The 18342-nt window shown below is 59.2% G+C and overlaps 1 protein-coding gene across 2 annotated transcripts in view; it reads left to right on the forward strand.

The window, feature by feature from the left end:
- Nucleotides 1-18342, forward strand: part of LGR6 (leucine rich repeat containing G protein-coupled receptor 6) — a 209049-nt gene that overhangs the window by 132327 nt on the left and 58380 nt on the right. Inside the window, exons 5-6 of one of the 2 annotated variants that reach the window (XM_068164663.1) lie at nt 1267-1482; nt 10933-11004. In XM_068164663.1, the coding sequence (XP_068020764.1) occupies nt 1267-1482; nt 10933-11004 (288 nt within the window). The remainder of the gene's footprint in view (nt 1-1266; nt 1483-10932; nt 11005-18342) is intronic. The other variant, XM_068164662.1, reaches the window with a different exon arrangement.

Raw genomic sequence — 18342 nt, forward strand, 5'->3', positions numbered from 1 at the left:
GGAGCAGAGCAAGGGAGAGGAGCAGAGCAAGGGAGAGAGGGAGCAGAGCAAGGGAGAGAGGGAGCAGAACCACGGAGAGAGAGAGCAAAGCAAGGGAGAGAGGGAGCAGAGCCAGGGAGAGGAGCAGAACCAGGGAGAGAGGGAGCAGAGCCAGGGAGAGACAGAGTAGAGCAAGGGAGAGGAGCAGAGCAAGGGAGAGAGGGAGCAGAGCAAGGGAGAGACAGAGTAGAGCAAGGGAGAGGAGCAGAGCAAGGGAGAGATGGAGCAGAGCAAGGGAGAGAGGGAGCAGAGCAAGGGAGAGACAGAGTAGAGCAAGGGAGAGGAGCAGAGCAAGGGAGAGAGGGAGCAGAGCAAGGGAGAGACAGAGTAGAGCAAGGGAGAGGAGCAGAGCAAGGGAGAGAGGGAGCAGAGCAAGGGAGAGACAGAGTAGAGCAAGGGAGAGGAGCAGAGCAAGGGAGAGAGGGAGCAGAGCAAGGGAGAGGAGCAGAGCAAGGGAGAGAGGGAGCAGAGCCAGGGAGAGGAGCAGAGCAAGGGAGAGAGGGAGCAGAGCCAGGGAGAGAGGGAGCAGAGCCAGGGAGAGGAGCAGAGCAAGGGAGAAGAGCAGAGCAAGGGAGAGAAGCAGAGCTTCATCCCTGCAGCCTGACACAGGGGCTGACTCCTTGGCACTACCTTAGCAGCCAGCCCTGGCCTGGCTGTTCAGATCAAACACAGGAACCCCAGCAGGGCTGCCACAAATTTGGCATTTCCAGACAAATCCTTTTCTTCTGGAATGGGGATCTGGCCACCTGGCCTGGCTGTCCTGGAGATCCCACAGCAGTGAGTGTGAGCAGGCTGCGGGGTACCCCAGACAGGGCTGTGCCTCCACAGAGCAGCTCAGGCAGGTCCACGGCAAGCCCGGCCCCAGGGGATGCAGCTTTGATGCTCCTTTGTGAGGGGGGTGACTGCAAGCCACAGCTGGCCAGAGTCCACCTGGGGGGTCCATGTGGAAGGCCTTGGACTAACCACTTTGTTTAGAAGGCTGCCACGGGCTGGCAGCTGCATGGCCATCAAGGAAGGATCATCCTTGGCGGCAGCCAACCATCTCCAGGAGCCGGCAGGAGCCTTGCTCCAGGCCCTCCTGATGCTAATCACTGTTTACAGCCTGGCCCAATCTGCCCGGCCATCGATCCCTGCTGGGCATCCAGGCTGCCCTTGCACAACACTGCGGGCACAGGGCACCCTGGCTGTGTCCCTTGCTCACCCCCACCCTGTCTGTCTCCCCCTCAGCCGCCTGGATGCCAACCTGATCTCTGTGGTACCTGAGAAGAGCTTCGAGGGGCTGCTCTCCCTGCGCCACCTGTGGCTGGACGACAATGCCCTGACCGAGATCCCTGTCCAGGCTCTGAACCAGCTGCCAGCACTGCAGGCCATGACCCTGGCACTCAACCAGATCTGGCACATCCCTGACTACGCCTTCCAGAACCTCAGCAGCCTCGTGGTGCTGTAAGCCTGCTCCGCTTGCTTCTCCCCCGCGCCCGCCGCGTCCTCCGGGACCAGGTGCTGCCTGTGCCTGCCAAATGGGCACCTCCTGCCGGTGGCTGGGGAAGGATCCGGAGAGCAGGGCTGGGGAGGAGCAGCTGAGGGAGCTGGGGGGGTTGAGCCTGGAGCAGAGGAGGCTGAGGGAGACCTCATTGCTCTCTGCAGCTCCCTGAGAGGAGGCTGGAGCCGGGGGGGGGTTGGGCTCTGCTCCCCAGGCTCAGGGGACAGAAGGAGAGTCAATGGCCTGAAATTGTGCCAGGAAATGGTTACATTGGAGAGGAGGCCAAATGTCTTTGCTGGGGGTGTGGTCAGGGCCTGGCAGAGGCTGCCCAGGGAGGTGGTGGAGTCCCCATGGCTGGAGGGCTTGCAGCAAGCTGTGGCCATGGCACTTGGGGCCAGAGTTTGGTGGCCATGGTGGGGTTGGGTTGGTGTTGGCCTGGGGGATCTCAGAGGGCTTTGCCAGCCCAAACCATTCTGTGATTCTGTGATCTTTGGTGCTGATCAGCAGCTGTGGTGTGATTGGCAGCTGCTGCAGAGCTGCTGCAGCTCCTTGGGCGCTGCCCTTCCAGCCCTCTGCACCGACAGCAGCTCTGTTGAGTGACCTCTGCCTCAGTGCTGCTGTGCTGAAAGTTTAGCAACTCTTCTGCTTGCAGAATTTAAAGTGCTTACTGAAGCCATGTAGCATAGAAAGTGCTTGGACAAAGCAGAGCTTTATTAAGCACCAACTTCAGCTGTTTAGAGAAAGCCTGCAGGCTGATTTAGGAGAAGTGCTCAAAGCAGCTTGAGAAATGTCAGCTCAGTAGTTTGCAGCCCCAGCAGCGCTGGTCCCAGGAGGCAGCCCACGGCCACCATCGTGCAGCCACTTCATTCAGAGCTGGCACAGCTGCCTGGCTGACATCTGGGGCTTGCTCTCAGTCCCCAGAGCATGCTGCTTTCATTCTGACTGACCCCATGCTTTGGGTGAGAAGCAGCTCCTTAATTAAACAGGCAAGCTCAAGAAATAAAAGCCATTGACCATAAGGTCACAAGGGAGGGGATAATGTCCCACCACAAACAATTGGAAGGCAACAGTGGCGTGGCTCTGCCAGGCACTCTGGGACACGATGCTGAATGTTTGTGGGCTCACAAGTGTTTGGCAGGACTGGCTCCATAAATCTCTCCTATGCTTCCATTCCTACCCTTGTCAGCACACAGCCAGGGCAAAGTCACCCAGGGTTCTCCCTGTGCCCCTACCAGGGATGTTGTCCTGCTTCACTCACCCACCAAACTGAAAAGCAAACCCCCCCAAAGCCAGCCAAGAGGGGCAGCAAGCCTGGTGAGGGGAGGTTCCCTCCCAGCACACAGAGGACACATCTGTGCCTTTCCCTGCTCCTAGATGGAGAGGATCTGGCTGCTGCCATAAATTTTGTGAAGCTTCTAGCCTGAGAGGCGTTGGAATGAGCAGCTGGGGAGGAGAGCCAAGGGCAGATGTGGAGGAGCACAGGGCAATCTCTCACATACAGCCTGATGGACATAGCTGACCATGGCTGAGGGCATGACCTTCCCAGGTGCAGAGATGTGCTTCTCCTCCTCCATGACCCTCCTGCCTTTGGGAGAGGTGTGGGTGATGATCCTGCACCCACACAAAGCACCACCAGCAGGATGTGCAAGCCTCAGCCTGGGATAAGTTAAGGGGCTCAGTCTCTGCTCATAAATTAAACCTTCAGTTGAGGAACTCCCTGATCTTATTCCCATCCCTTGCTGCTGCAGGTATCTAAGCAGGGCAGCAGAGCCCCACATCCATCACCCAGCATGGGATCTGAGAGGCTCAGCAGCTGGTACCAGCCTGCCCCTGCCTTTGCTAATGAGGGCTTCGTGTGCTGTGCTCCTGGCACCCAGACAGGAGCTGCCCTGGCTGCTCAGGGTGGCTCATGGCAATAGGACACTGAAAGACGAAGCCTCATCCCTGGAAGCTTTTAAGTCCAGGCTGGAGGTGGCTGTGAGCAGCCTGCTGTGGTGTGAGGTGTCCCTGCACATGGCAGGGGGTTGGAGCTGGCTGAGCCTTGAGCTCCCTTCCAGCCCTGACAGTTCTGTGCTGCCTCCACGCTGGATCTGTTCAGGGCAGAATGTTTCTGAGCATCTCCAAGCACAGAGTCCTGAGTAGCTTCCAGCTGCTGATTCCTATGAAGCAAAGGGGGGTTACAAAAAGCTGCTTCTTGCTCAAGCATAAAGGATTTTTCATGTAGAAGAGAGCATCTGAAACCCCCATGCTGCTGTGCTGACAGCCTGACAGAGAGCACCACAGCAGCTCCCCTCAGTGTCCTCCTCTCCTCTGTCAGCTCAACCCAGCAGAAAGCCAACTCTCAAGCCAGCAGCCCCAGCACCTCTCTCAGCCTGGGCCCCCAGAGAGGTCTCCCAGCAGCACCCACACCCCAGGGATTCTCCCAGCGCTGTCACATCCCTGCAGTCCTCTTTCCTGGGGTCCCCAGGGGAGCTGGGAGCACTCTCAGCAGAGATGCTGGGATGTGGATGAGACAGAGGTGCAGTAACCTCTCCTAAAGCTGCCACTCAGCAGAGGTTTGCTCTGCAGCCCCGTGGCAGCCTGGCAGGGGAGAGGCTTGGGGTAGTTCTCCTTTCATCATGTGGCAGTTAGAGCAAAGGAGACCAAAACTCAGCTGAGTCTCTAGATGAGGCCTTAGCTCCTGGAAACCTCACTGGCTCAACCATGCTGGAGAAGGGAAGGCTCCAGGGAGACCTTAGACCTTCAGTATCTGATGGGAGCTGCAGAAAGGCTGGGGGGGGGCTCTTCATCAGGGCTTGGAGTGATAGGATGAGAGGTTTGAAACAGGAGCAGGGCAGAGTTAGGCTGCAGTGAGGGTGGTGAGACCCTGCAGCAGGCTGCCAGGGAGGTGGCTGAGGCCCCATCCCTGGAGACATTCAAGGTCAGACTGGATGGTGGCTCTGAGCAAGCTGCTCTTGTTGGAGGTGTTCCTGCTGACTGAAGAGGGGGTTGGGAAAGATGGCCTTGGAGATTCTGTTCTCTGACTCCTGCAGTGATGAGCACTGCCAGAAGGTTCCAGCACCTGCTGTGAGCTCAGGGCAGTCACTTACCTTGGCCCCAGGATGCCCAGAAGCTGTTCCCCTGCTCTTGCCTGGCCCTGACCTTTCTCCACCCTCACACAAGGCTTGAAAGCAAGGATGCTGAGGAAGCAGCTTCCATGGCACTGCCAATCAGTTTTGCTTAACTCCCTCCAGTTCTTGTGCTCTGTCTCTGCCCCCTCTGTGCCCTCTCTGTGGTTTTGGCTGTCATTCCCTTCCCTCAGGGCTTTTCTAGTCCCCATCCAGGTGGCCATTCTGCAAGGAGAGCTTGGTGCACACACCACAGGTGTCTGTTCCTGCAGCCTCTGAGACAAAGAGACCAGGACCACAGGCTGTGGCAAGTGTGCCAGTTCATACTATGGCACCATGCCATCGGTAGGCCCTTCTGTCTCCTCTGGTCATCCAATTCATCTCAGCTGCCTTTTGGACAGCTCCCAAACACCAAAGCCTCTTCCTCCATAGCTCAGGCTGGTTTCCCCTTCCTCTACAGCATTCAGGAAACCTGAATCTCATCTGCTTTGGTGAGGACAAACCACTCACCTGCAAGTGCCTCACCCCTGAGTCGCCCAGGAAGAGCTTCCACCTGCTGTGCTGACATCTGAAGGCAGCAAATTAAGAATGTTTAGCAGGATTTCACTTTCTTGCAGTTTTAATCCTGCCAGGACACAATGCAGCTCTCTTTCTGTCAGCATAGTTTGGTGACCAGAGGAGCAAGCTGGGTTCCAAGGCTCCTGGCTTCCCACTCCCATTTTCATCCTTCTTCTGCTCTTACTCTGAATCTTACCACAACATTCCAAAGGCCTCACTGATTTCCAGTGCCCTCCGTGCCTGGGAGCAAGCACCAGACATCTCAGCCCTGCTTTCCAGGGGAGCTGAGCACCACTGGTGTCAGCTGACAGCAGTGGGACCTTGGCCCTCCCCTGCACAGCAACCCCCAGCTGGATCAGTGCCAGGGTTCCCCTGTGCAGCTCTGCCCTCCCCTGCACAGAACCACAGAAACATTCAGCTTGGCCAAGACCTTCAGGATCATCAATTCCAACCATTAACTCTACAAGGTTTACCCCAAACCTACCTCCAGGCTTGGGGACTCCACCTCCCTGGGCAGCCTGTGCCAGTGTCTGAGCACTCTTGATGTCCAGCCTGACCCTGCCCTGCTGCAGCTTGAGGCCATTGCCTCTTCTTCTGTCACTAATGACCTGTGAGAAGAGACCAGCACCAACCTCTCCCTCCACAGCCTCCTTCCAGGCAGCTGCAGAGAGCAGTGAGGTCTCCCCTCAGCCTCCTCTTCCTCACACTAACCATCCCCAGCTCCTTCACTTGCTCCTCACAAGATTTATTCTCCAGGTCCTTCCCTTCCTTGCCCTCCTCTGCCCTGGCTCCAGCACCTCCACCTCCCTCTTGTGTGGAGGTGCCCAGAGCTGGGCACAGCCCTCCAGGTGTGGCCTCAGCAGAGCTGAGTGCAAGGCACAACGAACAGCCCCCAGCTAGATCAGTGCCAGGGCTGCCCTGTGCAGCTCTGCCTTCCCCTGCAGCTCACAAGTGCATCTCTGAGAACTTCTTGGGCACCTCTGTGCTGCTGGGGAGTGCCAGGCAAGGTGCACTTCATTATTCCTCAGAGCAGGATCCCCTGGAGCATCTGGGGTCCATCCATGGCCTTTCCTTTGCAGAGTGCCTTTGCCCTCTGAGGGCCAAGCACTCTGCTTGGCAAAAGTGAATTTCCCTCTCCAGCATTCAGGGAAGCAGTGAGGAGCAGTCCAGGGCCCCCCTGGCAATGTCAGTCCTGACCAGGCTCCATTCTTCACCAGGCAGGCCTGATGCTGAGTCCTCCCTGCCAGAAACCCCCCGTGGGGATTTGCAGCACCTGTGATCTGTGGCTCTCCACTTTTCCATGGCCAGGCTGACGATTTGGCCACCAGAGAGCTGGAAATTCACCATGGCAAAGGCTGGGCCAGGGGAGAGCTCAGCTCTGAACTTGGTTCTTATCCTCTGCTGCAAATAACTGCTGGGGAAGGTCTGCATTTGTCCTTTGGAGAAGAAAACCTGAAGCCATTAGAAATGAAAGTGATGGAGGCTCCACCACTTCCCTTTGTAGTGTGCTCCAGTGGTTAATCATCCAAACCCAACTCCCATTTCCCATCTGAGCTTCCCTTGGCTTTGACTTCAGACACTTCTTCTTGTTGGGTTGGGTTTTTTTTCCTCCACTAAATCACAGAACCATTTTCCAGGCAGGCAGAATCCTCCAGGTCACAGCACACATCCCCTTGATCCTCTTTTAATAAGCTAAGCAGATTGAGCTTTCCAAGGCTCCACCCTGGATTTTTCCAGCCCTTGGATCATTTTTATTGCTCTTCCCTGCACCTGTTCCAAATTATCCTCCCCATTAACAATGTGGCTACCAGAAGCACCTTCAGCCTCCAGAGCAGTGCACAATGCAGCTGTGATTTCATTTCCCTTTCCCTTCCCTTCTGCTCTCCTCCTCCCCCAGAGAAGCAGCTTCAGTGAGCACCACTCAGCCCAGCAGCTCCTCTGCTGACCCTCTCTGCAAGGTGGAAGTGGCCTCTGCCCTTGCAGGTGGCATCTCCAGGCTTGCAGCTCCCCCCCCTCTACTCTGCCTTGGTGAGACCACATCTGGAGCCTTGTGTCCAGTTCTGGGCTCCCCAGGTCAAGAGGGGCAGGGAACTGCTGGAGAGAGTCCAGCAGAGGCTATGAGGATGATGAAGGGACTGATAAGGAAAGGCTGGGAAGGCTGCAAGAGGATCTCACTGAGGTCTACAAACACCTGCAGAGTGGGGGCAGGGAGGTGCCAGGCTCTGTTCAGTGGTGTCCTGTGGCAGGCTGAAGGGCAGTGGACACAGACTGGAACCCAGGAGGTTCCACCTCAACATGAGGAGTGAGGCTGCTGGAGCCTGGAGCAGGCTGCCCACAGAGGTTGTGGAGTCTCCTGGAGCCTTCCAAGCCCCACCTGGATGTGTTCTGTGTGCCCTGCCCTGGCTGCCCTGCTCTGGCAGGGGCTGGGACTGGATGAGCTCCAGAGGTCCCTTCCAGCCCCTACCTTCTGTGGTTCTATGAAGTTGCCAGTGGGGTTGTGGCCATTTGGAAGCCTCCAGGCCCTGCAAGTGACATTGCCTTGCAGCCAGGCACAGTGTGGGGCCCCCTGGCACAGCCAGCCTGGCTCATGGCATGCGGTGGCACTTGTGCTGCTGCAGGAGCACATGGAGCAAGCTCTCTGCCATCCCACCAGAGGTCAAAACTGCTCTCAAAGAGGCCCCTGGTCTCCAGTGGAAGTGCAGGAACTGGAAACAAGTCCACCCCCAGGCCAGAAAGCAGCAGTGACTGTCCTGCTCCTCCCTGCACAAAGCTGCTCTCACGGATGGCTCCAAACCAGCCTCACTCACAATCAGTCACAGAATGCTCTGGGTGGGAAGGGAGCTCCAGAGCTCATCCAGTCCCAGCCCTTGCACTCAGCAGGGACATCCTCCACCAGATCAGGCTGCCAGGGCCCTGTCCAGCCTCACCTTGACTATCTCCAGGGATGGAGCCTCAGCCACCTCCCTGCACCTCCCCCTGCAAAGGGAGCTACACAGAGCTCTGTGGGCAGTGGTGGGATACTGGCTCCAGCAGCAAGGGCTTCCAGGCTGCTCCTGGCTTTGCCTATCAGAAAGGTTTTTTTATAGCCCAGAGCCAATTAGCAGGGCAGAGCATGAGGTGGTGTGGGCTGAGCCTGGCCCAGGCTGACAAACACTGGAGGTGTTGCAATCCCTCTTGCCAGCATTTGTTTACCCGAGGAGCAGAAGCAGGCAGGGCAGGGGGGGGCAGGAAGGCCTTCTGCAGTGTTTACCTCTCCAGCTCTCCTGTTTCTATTCTTGCCATGTGGTTGGGGAACAACTGCAGACTTCAGCTTTTTTATAGGACCTTTTTGGGGGTTGCTGATCACTTGAACATCCTGCTGATGGTTTTCATCACTCTGCCTCCAGACAAAGCACTTTGGAGCCCAATATAAACACAGCAGGTGATGGCTTTTCTGTCCTGTCTCCTTGCCTGACCTGAGTGGCACTCAGCTCCTCAGCAGGGCCCAGCTCAGGCAAGGTGTCCTCTTGTGCCACCCCAACACCTCCCCAGCACCCAGCACTCCCTTTCTCCCCAGGGTGTCTCCTCACAGGACACAGCTGTGGGGCAAGAGGACCTCAAGGCACTGCTTGCTGTGATTGCAGCTCCAGATGCAAACCAAATGCAGCATCCAGTGCTCAAAGGGACACAAAACTGTTGGGCAGTGGAAGTGCCAAGTGAAGGAAGGGCAACCTGCTCTGGAGGTGTTCCATGGCAGCTGATGGAGGAAACCCCCTGGGCTTGAACTTCTTTCCCTAGTGACAAAGCAAAAGCTCTCCTGTCAGATTCTGATGTATCTCAGCTGCTTTTCTCCTCTGGGAGTCACAATCACACCGAGTTCTCCTGCAGGCTCCTTCCTTTCCCTCCTTCCCACTTGCTCCAAGGAGCAAACACAATTCATCACACACCTTTCCCCTCCCTTGACATGTTTGTGTGTTCCCAGCCCAACAACAAACATCCTTCTTGGGCTGGTTTCTGTTTTGCAAGCCCCTACCAAACTGCCCCAGAGCCTGGCTGCTCCTCCACTCCCAGCTCCCTCCTGTTTCACCCTGGAACACTTGGCAGTGAGAGCTGCCTGTGCTCAGCCAAGGAGCTCACCCTCAAATCCAGGTGGAGGGAGAGATTTGTCAAGCCAAGACAGATTTAGATCAAGCAGCAAATAAGGAGGAAGCCATTGATCCACCTGCCAATGTGCAGGCTCCCCCAGGCCCTTGGAAGGAGGCAGCAGCGTTGGACAAGGGCTGGAGCATCCCTGAGCGTGGGCAAGGGCCCACAGGCGAGAGTGTGGCAGCAGATTAACCTCCTGCTGCTCTGTGCTGGGGGAGGACCTGGACTGTGAAATGAACTGATGAGGGAACCTACCCTGACAGAGAGCTGGGAGAGTGTCCTGACCCAGAGGACCTCACCCCCTCTGTGGGCATGTGTCTGCACCCAGCCCAGTGCCAGCATGGGCAGCACTGCTGTGCTGGAGGGCAGCCTGGCCAGAGCAGGGTTATCCTCTCCTGCTTCCCAGCAGGCTTTCCTCAGGCTGCCCCAAGGTATGGACTGTGAGATACCCTGGGTGGGATTTCACAGTGGGCCCTGTGGCTCCCCCCAGGCAGGTGGCAAAACCACTCAGCTGTGCACACAACACAGCCAGGCTCTGGCAGCCAGGGAGGAAGAATCCAGGGATGAAGGTCTTGCCTTTGCCAAAAGACTGACACTGGGAGAAAGAGGCCCAGGAAACAGGGAGCCCAGCAGGTGAGACTCCAGGGGATCTCAGCACCTCTAGAGCTCCCAAAGGCCAACATGTGGCTCTCCCCTGGCAGCACTGAGGCTGGGAAGCCCCCAGGCCTTCAGCACTGCAGAGAAATGGTGAAAGCAGCAGCACAGAGCAGTTACCATCAGCCAGCTCCCACTGCTGCCTGCTCGCAGCCCAACCACCTCTCCTGGTGGTCCACATCCGACTTTGACATCCTCCTGCACCCTCTACCAAGTGCACCCAGGCCCTTGAGCAGGAGTGACCCACAAGAGGGTTTGCCTTGGCTCAGGGCAGCACCACTCCAGGTTGCTTTCCCCAGCATTTGCCTTTCATGCACCAGGATGAAAGGGCAGAGGGAGAAAACTGCCTGAGTGCAGAGCTTGTCCCATGGGCCTGCACCTCAGCCAGCAGCCCCAAAGCCTTCAACTGAAGACAATTTCCACTGCAGTCAGACTGCAGCTGATGAGGCACTGGCAGCATTTCCAATTGCTTTTGCAAGTGAAGATGATAATAAACTGTGACTGACAGGATGAGTGCAGGCCCAAAGCCTCCTTGCAAGGCTCTGAGGAGTCCAAATGTGACTCTGTCCTTAGGCAGCAGCCTGAGAGCAGCTGCTGAAGCCACACAGCTCTCTGCAGGGCTGGGATGGATGTGAGGGGAGCCCCAGGCTGTTCCTTGAAGCTTCTTGCTTAAGCCTGTTCATCCAGAGCCAGCCAGCAGCTCCCAAAGGAGAGGGCTGTGGGAAGCTCCTGCGGCAGCCTGGATCTCCTGGGAGGAGTGGGAGCTCTGGAGCTGCTCTGGAGCTGCTCTGCAGGCTCTGTAGCCCCTAGCGAGTGTCCCATGGGGCCAGAGGGGCAGAGGGACTTCTAACGACCCCCCCCAGGGCAGCCCAGCCTGTGCTCAGCTGGCAAGAGGGCCCTGGGCCCTGGGGCAGGCTGCCTGGGAGGGGTCAGCTTGCCCCCCACTGACCATCCCTGCTCTGTCCACAGGCACCTGCACAACAACCGGATCCAGAGCCTGGGGGCCAACGGCTTCGAGGGGCTGCACAGCCTGGAAACACTGTGAGTCTCCTCCCTCCCCTCCCCTCCCCTCTCTTCCCCTCCCCTCTCCTCCCCTCCCCTCTCCTCTCCTCTCCTCTCCTCTCCTCTCCTCTCCTCTCCTCTCCTCTCCTCTCCTCTCCTCTCCTCTCCTCTCCTCTCCTCTCCTCTCCTCTCCTCTCCTCTCCTCTCCTCTCCTCTCCTCTCCTCTCCTCTCCTCTCCTCTCCTCTCCTCTCCTCTCCTCTCCTCTCCTCTCCTCTCCTCTCCTCTCTCCTCTCCTCTCCTCTCCTCTCCTCTCCTCTCCTCTCCTCTCCTCTCCTCTCCTCTCCTCTCCTCTCCTCTCCCCTCTCCTCCCCTCTCCTCTCCTCTCCTCTCCTCTCCTCTCCTCTCCTCTCCTCTCCTCTCCTCTCCTCTCCTCTCCTCTCCTCTCCCCTCTCCTCTCCTCTCCTCTCCTCTCCTCTCCTCTCCTCTCCTCTCCTCTCCTCTCCTCTCCTCTCCTCTCCTCTCCTCTCCTCTCCTCTCCTCTCCTCCCTTCTGCTTTTCAGGGGGCTCCTCTGCTCCAGCACAGCCCTGCAGAGGGCTGGGGCCTCTGCCTCAGCCCCACTGCACCTTCACTCCTCACCACACTCTGAAGGCAGCAGCAGGGCTGCCCCAGGCCCAGCGAGCAGGTGTCCAGGACATGATGCTTCTTGTGGTGGTGGCAGGCTGGGCTTTGTCCCTGCATCTCTGCCAGCTGGTCTGGCTCTGCTGCTGCTGCTGCTGCTGCAGAGGGGTCTGCACATGTCCTAAAGGGGTCCTGAGGCCCTGGACACAGTGCAGTCCTGGTGCACTCCAGGTGAGCATGCATGCCCTCAGCCAGGGTCCCCTCCTCCTCCCCACCTGGACATGGTCCCTTCTGAGGCCACCACCACTAGGGGCTGGCTGGATTTCGAGGCTGAAGAACCCCTTGGGGATCTGTGGAATCTCAAGTTGGTGCAGTGTCAGCTGGCATCACCCACAGCCAGCTGCCTTCCCCTTGCACCGTGGGCACAGCTGGGCAGGCAGTGGGGCAGGAGACCTCGGGGCAGGGGCTGGAATGGGCAGCAGGAGTGAACTCTCTCCCAGGCCACATCTTCATGAGCAGCAGAAGGTTCACCCTGAGCTCAGAGAGACACCCATGTGACACCTTGCCTTGCACACAGCACTGTGCTCTGCTTGGTCTCATGTGCCATGCTCTGGCCTGGGAGCCTGGGAGAGCTGCCTGCTGCCCTGGCTGGTGGAGAAGCAAGTCCCTGCTTGCAGGCCCTGGGGTCAGAGTCAGGCCCTCTCTCCTTGCCAGGGGGCTCTGGGTGCTGGCAGAGGAGGTGACACCTCCCAGCATTCAAGTGCCACTCAAGGAGACAGAGCCCCTGTGTGCCCAGCACGGTGCCAGCAGCAGTGACCGGGCAAGAGTGGGAGCTGCAAGCAAGCCCTTGGGCCCTAGACACAGCCCTGGGGGCAGGACCAGGACACACACTGGCTCTGACTTTCAGGCTGGCACATCCTAGGGCCACCCAGAAGGACTCAGCTGGGCAGAGACTGAACCCTGCCAGGGGTGATGTGGGAAGGGAGGCTGCTGGATGATCTCTGGTGACCCAGAGGTGCCCTCTGTCCCTGTGCCAGCTTGGCTTTCTTCCCAGGCACTTCTGGTGGGCAGAGTGGTGGCATCCAGGCAGCACAAAAGGAGCTGCAGCAGGGAGTGGAGGACTTGCTGATGGAAAAGAAAACCCTCCTTGGGCCATACCCCAGGCACAGCATGCAGCAGCCTCCCAGCCTCCATCAGGGACACCTTCTCCTGCAACCAAGGTGCTCAAGGCCACCCTGCTGCCCAGCCCAAGCAGGATGGAGCTGCAGAGAAGGAGCTGGCCCCTGTTTTACTGTGGTTGATGATTCCATCTCCACAGACACTCCCTTGCCCTGGCTCTAGCACTTCCTTTGCCCATCATTGCCCATCTGAGATGCTGCCCAGCAGTCAGGGCAGCTCAGTCTCCCTCCCTGGCTCCCAGTCCCTTTAGGGACATAGCTCTGCAGGGCCTGGGCTCCCTGCAGGGCCTGGGCTCTCTGCAGGGCCTGGGCTCTCTGCAGGCTCTCTCTCCTGCCACAGAATGGAATCACAGAACTGTTTGGGTTGGCAAAGCTCTCTGAGTTCAGCCAGCAGCCCAACCCCACCACGGCCCCATGGCCACCCCTTGCTGCAACCCCTCCAGCCATGGGGACTCCACCACCTCCCTGGGCAGCCTCTGCCAGGCCCTGACCACTCCTCCAGCAAAGACATTTGGCCTCCTCTCCAACCTCAGCCTCCCCTGGCACAATTTCAGGCCATGTCCCTGCTGTCCCTGCTGACAGGCAGCCCTGGCAGTGTTTGCCCTGCAGGGGTTGCCCCTGTGGGGCAGGGTCTCTGCTGCACAGCTGCCTGTGTCCAGGCTTGTACAAGTGGGGATGCCACAGCCCCCAGCCCCCACAGGCTGCCTGCAGCTGCAGGGACAGAGCTGGGTGCTAGATCTCCACTCTTCCAGGTCTGGTCACACTGAAGGAGTGTCCTCAAGAGACAGTGAGCCTGTTCTGCTCCTGCTGGCCTGAGCACCTGGGGGCTGGACTTGATGACCTCAGAGGTCCTCTCCAGCCTGGCTCAGAGGTGTTGGTGGAGTTGCTGCTCTCAGAAGTCTTTTCCAACCCAAACGATTCTATGACTCCAACCCTCCCTGCCCCACAGCCAGCCTGCCAGCTCCCTGATCTTCCAGCAGCTCCCTGTGCTGCTCCTCAGGTGGAGCCATCCCCCTCCTGGGACCCCCAGCACTCCTCTGCCCTGCTGCCCAAGCCTGGTGGCTCAGGGCTGGGCTGCCTCGGCCCTGCCCAGCTGCTGGACCTGCATCTCCCCTGCACCCCTCAGCTGCTGTGCATGTGGAGCCTGTCAGAGCCTCTGCACAACCCTTTCCCTGGGAGGAGGATTGCAGGCTGCTGACAGCTCTCAGCAGGGTCCCTGGGCCGCTGGAGGCCAGGCTGTGCTCTCAGCTACCCCTGGGGGTGTTACCTCCTGCAGGATGCTGAGAGCTGGTGAGGACAGAAGCCTCCCCAGGCTGCCTGAAAGGAGCAGCTGTGGCCAGATGCTGCCCACAAGCCAGGCACACAGCTGAGCAGCTGAGGAGCTGGGCTGTAAAAACATCTCTCAGGTTTCTCAGGAACGCTGAGGGTTGAGGTGTGGAAGCCTCTGCCCCCAGAGGGAAAGGTTCCTCCTCAGACTCAGCTACTCAGGGAGCCTTCTGGTTTTACCAAATGCAGCCAAAGCCTTAAGAGGAGCAGCACCAGGCAGGCCTCAGCTGCCCTGGCACAGCCACACTGCATGCCTGCCTCGGGTCCCACCAAATCCTGGGTTCAGTTCTGGGTCACTCACTCCAGGAGGGACATTGAGGACTGGAGCAGGGCCAGGGAAGGGAACAGAGCTGGGGAAGGGGCTGGAGAGCAGGGCTGGGCAAGAGCAGCTGAGGGAGCTGGGGGGCTTGAGCCTGGAGCAGAGGAGGCTGAGGGAGACCTCATTGCTCTCTGCAGCTCCCTGAGAGGAGGCTGCAGCCAGGGGGTTGGGCTCTGCTCCCCAGGCTCAGGGGACAGAAGGAGAGGAACTGGCCTGAAATTGTGCCAGGGGAGGCTGAGGTTGGAGAGGAGGCCAAATGGCTTTGCTGGAGGAGTGGTCAGGGCCTGGCAGAGGCTGCCCAGGGAGGTGGTGGAGTCCCCATGGCTGGAGGGGTTGCAGCAAGCTGTGGCCATGGCACCTGGGGCCAGGGTTTGGTGGCCATGGGGGGGCTGGGTTGGTGTTGGCCTGGGGGATCTCAGAGGGCTTTGCCAGCCCAAACCACTCTGTGATTCTGTGCTTTGACTGCATGCAGATCCCAGAGCAGCAACTCTGCTCTTGGAGAGGGCTTGGCCCTGGTGCTTTAGGAGGGCAGCAAGGAGGAGAAGTGAAGGCAGCTGAGTGACTTCTTGTTTCCCTCATACTGACCTGCAGCTACTGTGCAGAAGTCAGCTCTGCCAGGTGCAGAGCAGGAGCAGCTCTGTGTTTGCCATGCTGAGGAGGGCACAGGTAGATGTGCAACACCTCCTGGGGCTCAGCTGGACAAACATCAGCAAGGAGCTGCAGAGAGTAGCTCCAAGAAAACGTTCTCTGCCAGGGCAGGATTTGGCTGCTCACCAGCTCCCCCCCTCCAGCCTCCTGTTCCTGGGAAGGAAAGCTGGGCAGGAAGGCTGGGAGCAAGTCAGAGCTGCTCTGGCCAGGTTCCCAGGGGGTTTCGAAAGCCTGGGCGCCTGTGGAGGTTGTCTCAGCAGCTCCCAGGAGCCTGGGAGGTGACGCACAGCAGCCCTGCAGGGCTCTGGGATGCAACCCCAAGCATGGCTGAGCCATGAAAGCAGGTCTTAGGTGATGGAGGTGGGTGATACTTGGCACCTCGCAGCCCTAAGTGCACAGAGTGAATAAGAGTGGCAGTGTCCTTAGGTGACACTTGGTTCCTGCAGCCAGAGGGGAAGCCCTGTGGCCAAAGGCAATGTTTGGACCACAGCAAATGGCCTGGTGCAAAGGGGTGGGGGGGGTGCCAGGAGGGGTGAGGAGTGGGGTGGAGAAGCAAAAGAGGGAAGAAAAGCTGAGGGGAAGCAGCATCCCTGCTCAGTGCAGGAGGGCTGGGCAAGGTGACCTGCAAGGGCCTCTTCCAAGCTGATGCAGCCTGGGCTCTGTCAGGGGCAGGGGGCCAGGCTGTGCTCAGCAGGGCCCAGGGACAGGACAAGGAGCAATGGACACAAACTTGGGCACAGGCAGTTCCACGAGGAGGAACTTCCCTCTGAGGGTGGCAGAGCAGGCTGCCCAGGCTGAGGGGGGGAGTCTCCATCTCTGGAGTCATTCAAAGCCCCCCTGGATGTGTCCCTGTGTGCCCTGCTCTGGCAGGGGGGTTGGGCTGGGTGATCTCTGGAGGTCCCTTCCAGCCCCCAGCACTCTGTGATTCTGTGATCCCTTGCAAGAAGCAGGAGCAGGGCATGCCAAAAGCTGAGGCTCCAGCCACACTGCTCCTCACCTCTCTCCCTTGCTCCTGCTTTGCCCTGCAGGCTGCTGCTCTGCAGGTCCTTAATGCAGGCTGCAAAACACCAGGCAGTGCACCCAGCTTCCTCCTGGGGGGGAAGGGCCTCAACTTCTACATTTCCCAATCATGTTGGACTTAATTTCTCAGTCTTCAACAATGTGGGGAGCAGGGGAGGTGGAGCAGATGGCAGCTGCTCTGCAGCCCATCTGTGGAGCAGGGATGTTGATGGGATGGAAGCTGCCAACAGCAGCCAGCTGCAGGAGCTGATGCTGGGCCACATCCAGACCTCGTGCTCGGGCTGGGGGCATGGTGCTGGGGGCATGGTGCTGGGGCAGGCAGGGCTGTGAGCTCAGGGAGCTGTGAGGAGGAAATCATCCAGAGGCTTCCATGGTGCTCAGAAAGGAATCACAGAATGCCAGGCTGGCAGGGACCCCAAGGACCATCTGGGTGATGGTGGAGTTGGAACTGGCTGGCTCAGCACCCTGGCAAGCTGAGGCTTCAAACTGTCCAGCACAGGAGACCCCACTGCTGCCCCTGGGAGAGGGCTGGGGAGCTGTGAGGGCAGGGCTTGTGGGGGGTGAATCTCAGTGCCAGTGGACTTGTGCCTAGGTTTCTCGTCCACCTGCCCTTGCCCCATGCCTTGCAGGGCACCGCTGCCACCTCAGAGTGCTGAGCTCAGCCCTTTGCTGCCCTGGATCAGGCTAGAGGGGAAGGTCACCAAGGTGCCCTTGTGGCCAGGGAGGACCTCAGGGAACTGCTGGAGAGGCTGCAGCAAAGGGCTGCAAAGCTGCTGAGGAACAGCTCTGGGATGGGGAGAGGCTGAGAGAGTTGGGGCTGTGCAGTCTGGAGGAGAGCAGCCTGAGGGGCATCTGATCAATGCTGATCAATACTTCCAGGTGCCAGGAGGATGGGGCCAGGCTTGGTTCAGGGGTGCCCAGGGACAGGACAAGGGGCAGTGGGCACAGACTGAACACCAGAAGTTCATCTGAACGTGAGGAGGAACTTCTGTAATGGAAGGGTGAGGGAGCCCTGGAGCAGGCTGCCCAGAGAGGTGGTGGAGTCTCCTCTGGAGACATTGAAAACTCCCCTGGAGGTGTTCCTGGGAGCCCTGCCCTGGCTGACCCTGCCCTGGCTGACCCTGTTCTAGGTCACCCTGCCCTGGGTCACCCTGCCCTGGCAGGAGGATTTACTCAGTGATCTGCAGAGGTCCCTTCAGTGGTTCTGTGAATGCAGGAAGTGCCTCCCCACAGCCAAGGCCCAGGGCACTGCTCGCTGCAGGGTGCAGGATAGGAGTAGGTGACCTGAGACTGTGTAGCCAAACACAGAGACAGAGGGAAAGGGATGTGTGAGGGGGAGCTGTGAGTGTGTGTGTGAGGGTGAGTGTGTGTGAGTGTGTGTGTGAGGGTGAGTGTGTGTGAGCAGGGAGCAAGGGGGCAGGGGGCAGGGAGCAAGGAGCAGGGAGCAAGGGGCAGGGAGCAGGGAGCAAGGAACAGGGAGCAAGGGGCAGGGAGCAGGGAGGAGGGAACAGGGAGCAAGGGGCAGGGAGCAAGGGGCAGGGAGCAGGGAGGAGGGAACAGGGAGCAAGGGGCAGGGAGCAAGGGGCAGGGAGCAGGGAGCAAGGGGCAGGGAGGAGGGAACAGGGAGCAGGGAGCAAGGAGCAGGGAGCAAGGGGCAGGGAGCAAGGGATAGAGAGCAGGGAGGAGAGAACAGGGAGCAAGGGGCAGGTGGCAGGGAGAAAGGGGCAGGGAGCAAGGAGCAAGGGGCAGGGAGCAGGGAGCAGGGAGCAAGGGGCAGGGAGCAGAGAGCAGGGAGGAGAGAACAGGGAGCAGGGAGCAAGAGGCAGGGAGCAGGGAGCAAGGAACAGGGAGCAAGGGGCAGGGAGCAGGAGGTAGATGTGGGCAGGGAGCAGGAGGCAGATGCAGCCAGGCCAGACCCTGCCACTGGCAGAGAGTAGAAAGGAGTCTCAGCAGCATGCTGCCTCCCACCCCCTGGGATGGCTCCTGGGGGCAGGGGAAGGGATGGGAGATGAATGGCTGCTGCCCAGGGCCAGCCCAAAGTGCTGAGGCCTGCAGGCTCAGGCAGGGCAGCAGTTGCTCTCCTGCCCATCCCCCACACGGACCTGCCAGGCAGCAGCTCAGGGAGGCCCTGCAGCCCTTGCCCTTGCCTCCCCTGTCATGACCCTGCTGCTCCCTGTCTGTGTCCTCTCCCCCCCCATCCCCATCCCTGCCACTCCCCCACCCGTCAGAGGAGATAAATCACTTGGAAAGTGCAACCTCCACTCAC

Source organism: Melanerpes formicivorus, unplaced genomic scaffold, assembly GCF_026170545.1.
Source record: "Melanerpes formicivorus ecotype bairdi unplaced genomic scaffold, bMelFor1.0.p_v2 SCAF_82, whole genome shotgun sequence".
Classification (NCBI taxonomy): domain Eukaryota; kingdom Metazoa; phylum Chordata; class Aves; order Piciformes; family Picidae; genus Melanerpes; species Melanerpes formicivorus.